General features: G+C 35.2%; 1 protein-coding gene across 1 annotated transcript in view; it reads right to left on the reverse strand.

Moving 5' to 3' along the window:
• LOC138860805 (uncharacterized) overlaps positions 1-5,000 on the reverse strand; it is a 24,643-nt gene that overhangs the window by 19,489 nt on the left and 154 nt on the right. The window contains exon 2 of the mRNA XM_070119146.1: positions 488-877. Coding sequence (XP_069975247.1) covers positions 488-877 — 390 coding nt within the window. The remainder of the gene's footprint in view (positions 1-487; positions 878-5,000) is intronic.

Here is a 5,000-nt window from a genome sequence, read left to right on the forward strand (position 1 = left end):
ATGAGCTTTTGGAGTGCTGTGATTGATGGATATTTTTGAATGAACTTTTGGAGTGCTGTGATTGGTGGATATTTTTTAATGATCTTTTGGAGTGCTGTGATTGGTGGATATTTTTGAATGAACTTTTGGAGTGCTGTGATTGGTGGATATTTTTGAATGAACTTTTGGAGTGCTGTGATTGGTGGATATTTTTAAAATGAACTTTTGGAGTGCTGTGATTGGTGGATATTTTTGAATGATCTTTTGGAGTGCTGTGATTGGTGGATATTTTTGAATGAACTTTTGGAGTGCTGTGATTGGTGGATATTTTTGAATGAGCTTTTGGAGTGCTGTGATTGGTGGATATTTTTGAATGAACTTTTGGAGTGCTGTGATTGGTGGATATTTTTTTAATGAACTTTTGGAGTGCTGTGATTGGTGGATATTTTTGAATGAGCTTTTGGAGTGCTGTGATTGGTGGATATTTTTGAATGAACTTTTGGAGTGCTGTGATTGGTGGATATTTTTTTAATGAACTTCTGGAGTGCTGTGATTGGTGGATATTTTTGAATGAACTTCTGGAGTGGTGTGATTGGTGGATATTTTTGAATGAACTTTTGGAGTGCTGTGATTGGTGGATATTTTAGAATTAACTTTTGGAGTGCTGTGATTGGTGGATATTTTTGAATGAACTTTTGGAGTGCTGTGATTGGTGGATATTTTTGAATGAACTTTTGGAGTGCTGTGATTGGTGGATACGTTTGGCTGGACTTTTGGAGCGCTGTGATTGGTGGATATTTTTGAATGAACTTATGGAGTGTTGTGATTGGTGGATATTTTTGAATGATCTTTTGGAGCGCTGTGATTGGTGGATATTTTTGAATGAACTTTTGGAGTGCTGTGATTGGTGGATATTTTTAAATTAATTTTTGGAGTGCTGTGATTGGTGGATATTTTTGAATGAACTTTTGGAGTGTTGTGATTGGTGGATATTTTTGAATGATCTTTTGGAGTGTTGTGATTGGTGGATATTTTTGAATGATCTTTTGGAGTGCTGTGATTGGTGGATATTTTTGAATGAACTTTTGGAGTGCTGTGATTGGTGGATATTTTTGAATGAACTTTTGGAGTGCTGTGATTGGTGGATATTTTTGAATGAACTTTTGGAGTGCTGTGATTGGTGGATATTTTTGAATGAACTTTTGGAGTGCTGTGATTGGTGGATATTTTTGAATGAACTTTTGGAGTGCTGTGATTGGTGGATATTTTTGAATGAACTTTTGGAGTGCTGTGATTGGTGGATATTTTTGAATGAACTTCTGGAGTGCTGTGATTGGTGGATATTTTTAAATTAACTTTTGGAGTGCTGTGATTGGTTGATATTTTTGAATGAACTTTTGGAGTGCTGTGATTGGTGGATATTTTTGAATGAACTTTTGGAGTGTTGTGATTGGTGGATATTTTTGAATGATCTTTTGGAGTGCTGTGAATGGTGGATATTTTTGAATGATCTTTTGGAGTGCTGTGATTGGTGGATATTTTTGAATGATCTTTTGGAGTGCTGTGATTGGTGGATATTTTTGAATGAACTTTTGGAGTGTTGTGATTGGTGGATATTTTTGAATGAACTTTTGGAGTGCTGTGATTGGTGGATATTTTTCAATTAACTTTTGGAGTGCTGTGATTGGTGGATATTTTTGAATGAACTTTTGGAGTGCTGTGATTGGTGGATATTTTTGAATGAACTTTTGGAGTGCTGTGATTGGTGGATATTTTTGAATGAACTTTTGGAGTGCTGTGATTGGTGGATATTTTTGAATGAACTTTTGGAGTGCTGTGATTGGTGGATATTTTTGAATGAACTTTTGGAGTGCTGTGATTGGTGGATATTTTTGAATGAACTTTGGGAGCGCTGTGATTGGTGGATATTTTTGAATGAACTTTTGGAGTGCTGTGATTGGTGGATATTTTTGAATGAACTTTTGGAGTGCTGTGATTGGTGGATATTTTTGAATGATCTTTTGGAGTGCTGTGATTGGTGGATATTTTTGAATGATCTTTTGGAGTGCTGTGATTGGTGGATATTTTTGAATGAACTTTTGGAGTGCTGTGATTGGTGGATATTTTTGAATTAAATTTTGGAGTGCTGTGATTGGTGGATATTTTTGAATGATCTTTTGGAGTGCTGTGATTGGTGGATATTTTTGAATGAACTTTTGGAGTGCTGTGATTGGTGGATATTTTTTAATGAACCTTTGGAGTGCTGTGATTGGTGGATATTTTTTAATTAACTTTTGGAGTGCTGTGATTGGTGGATATTTTTAAATTAACTTTTGGAGTGCTGTGATTGGTGGATATTTTTGAATGAACTTTTGGAGTGCTGTGATTGGTGGATATTTTTGAATGAACTTCTGGAGTGCTGTGAATGGTGGATATTTTTTAATGAACTTTTGGAGTGCTGTGATTGGTGGATATTTTTGAATGAACTTTTGGAGTGCTGTGATTGGTGGATATTTTTGAATGAACTTTTGGAGTGCTGTGATTGGTGGATATTTTTGAATGAACTTTTGGAGTGCTGTGAATGGTGGATATTTTTGAATGAACTTTTGGAGTGCTGTGATTGGTGGATATTTTTGAATGAACTTTTGGAGTGCTGTGATTGGTGGATATTTTCGAATGAACTTTTGGAGTGCTGTGATTGGTGGATATTTTTGAATTAATTTTTGGAGTGCTGTGATTGGTGGATATTTTTGAATGAACTTTTGGAGTGCTGTGATTGGTGGATATTTCTAAAATGAACTTTTGGAGTGCTGTGATTGGTGGATATTTTCGAATGAACTTTTGGAGTGCTGTGATTGGTGGATATTTTTGAATGAACTTTTGGAGTGCTGTGATTGGTGGATATTTTTGAATGAACTTTTGGAGTGCTGTGATTGGTGGATATTTTTGAATGAACTTTTGGAGTGCTGTGATTGGTGGATATTTTTGAATGAACTTTTGGAGTGCTGTGATTGGTGGATATTTTTGAATGAACCTTTGGAGTTTTGTGATTGGTGGATATTTTTGAATGAACTTTTGGAGTGCTGTGATTGGTGGATATTTTTGAATGAACTTTTGGAGTGCTGTGATTGGTGGATATTTTTGAATGAACTTTTGGAGTGCTGTGATTGGTGGATATTTTTGAATGAACTTCTGGAGTGCTGTGATTGGTGGATATTTTTTAATGTTTTGGAGTGCTGTGATTGGTGGATATTTTTGGCTGAACTTTTGGAGTGTTGTGATTGTTGTGGATATTTGTGGTTAATGTTGGTGATTGTGACTGGTGGATTTTTGTGGCTGAAATCGTGGATTGTTACGTCTCTTGTCCTGTGATTGATGTATTCTTCTGATAATTTATTTGTTGTGGTTCATTATGTAGATTGTTGTGAAAATTAGCTTGTGGTTTCTAATTTTCTATGTATGTATGTATGTATGTATATATGTATGTATCTACCAACCTACCTACCTACCTACCAACCAACTTATCTATCTATCCATCCATCCATCTATCTATCTATCTATCTATCTATCTATCTATCTATCTATCTATCTATCTATCTATCTATCTATCTATCTATCTATCTATCTATCTATCTAAGACATAGGAATAGCTTAGACCGAAAAATTGGACCTTTTAATGAATTATTTTTACAGCACTTTACCTCGAATATTTTCCTTCTCAAAGACTTTTATTTTTAGGGCATTTCTTCAGTCAGGATACCAAGGACATGATAAAGGAATATCGAGTATTCATTGGTGAACTACTGGAAATAATTTCGTATAAAAATAATTAATAAGGATGTTTTGAAATTGCTCTCAAACGAATGGAATTAATCAATGGAAATAAAAATAGAAATTGGTCTTTCGAATTTATTCTTGGTGGATATTTCATTAAAATCATGAGTATATCGAGACTCCAAGCTATGCAGCCTATCACTTAACAAATTTATTTAGATACAAATTACTTTGAGGAAAGGGAACGATCTAAAGATAGTCTATTTCGCTGAAGTATTAATAACACACCAGTAAAGGAATGTCTTTGGATGGGTAGCAACAGATACTGAATTCGTACAAGTGAAGAGCCTTATTCCTTTGCTTTTGAAAAAAAAAAAAAAAAAAAATAGTATCAACCTAAACATATATGAATTCTGGGTGTGATGTTTAAGGTCAGGACTAATACACCAAATATAGTGCCATAGTAGCATTCTCATGACATGTAAATCCTATATAGTTGGCATATTGATAATTAGAGATGACGATTGAACGAAATTAAATAATCATTAAATCCATGACAATAACGGCATTAAGAATACGGCAAAGAATCCAAACGAAAGTAATTTTTTTGGTCAAGAATAGAGAAAAGGATACAAGAAAATGATGCGCACACGTCGAGAGCCACGAATCCCCGTCCTACTGACTGCCTGTACCCCCCCCCCCCTTGTGTGCTAAGAATAGTTGGGGTCCTAATCGGTCGCGACGTCAGAGGGGCTCGAATCCCCAATCCTTAGATTAGCAATCGGGCGCCTAAACCCACTGAGCCATTGGAGAATTATAAAGAAAATGAGAAAGAATGAAAAAGATTTCGGGGGATTAACTTCTTCATTTTCTTTATCTTCCTTTCCTTCTTCTTCCTTTGATCATCATCATCATAAAGTTGGGCTGAAAGAGAAGACGAAGTAAAAGATTTGAAGAGAGGAGAAATGAGAAGAAAGTGGTGGAAAAAAGGGTGAGAGTAATAAATAAAATGGACACTGTAGAAAAGCAAACAAACATGAAAAAGGAAAAAAAAATAGATGAATAAAAAAGAGAAAAAGAGAGAGGGGAAAAAATGTTTCCCCGATCAGCATCAATTTTCACTACACACACACACACACACACACACACACACACACACACACACACACACACACACACACACACACACACACACACACACACACACACAGACATACATATATATATATATATATATATATATATAT

This window comes from Penaeus vannamei, chromosome 43 (assembly GCF_042767895.1).
Source record: "Penaeus vannamei isolate JL-2024 chromosome 43, ASM4276789v1, whole genome shotgun sequence".
Lineage (NCBI taxonomy): Eukaryota > Metazoa > Arthropoda > Malacostraca > Decapoda > Penaeidae > Penaeus > Penaeus vannamei.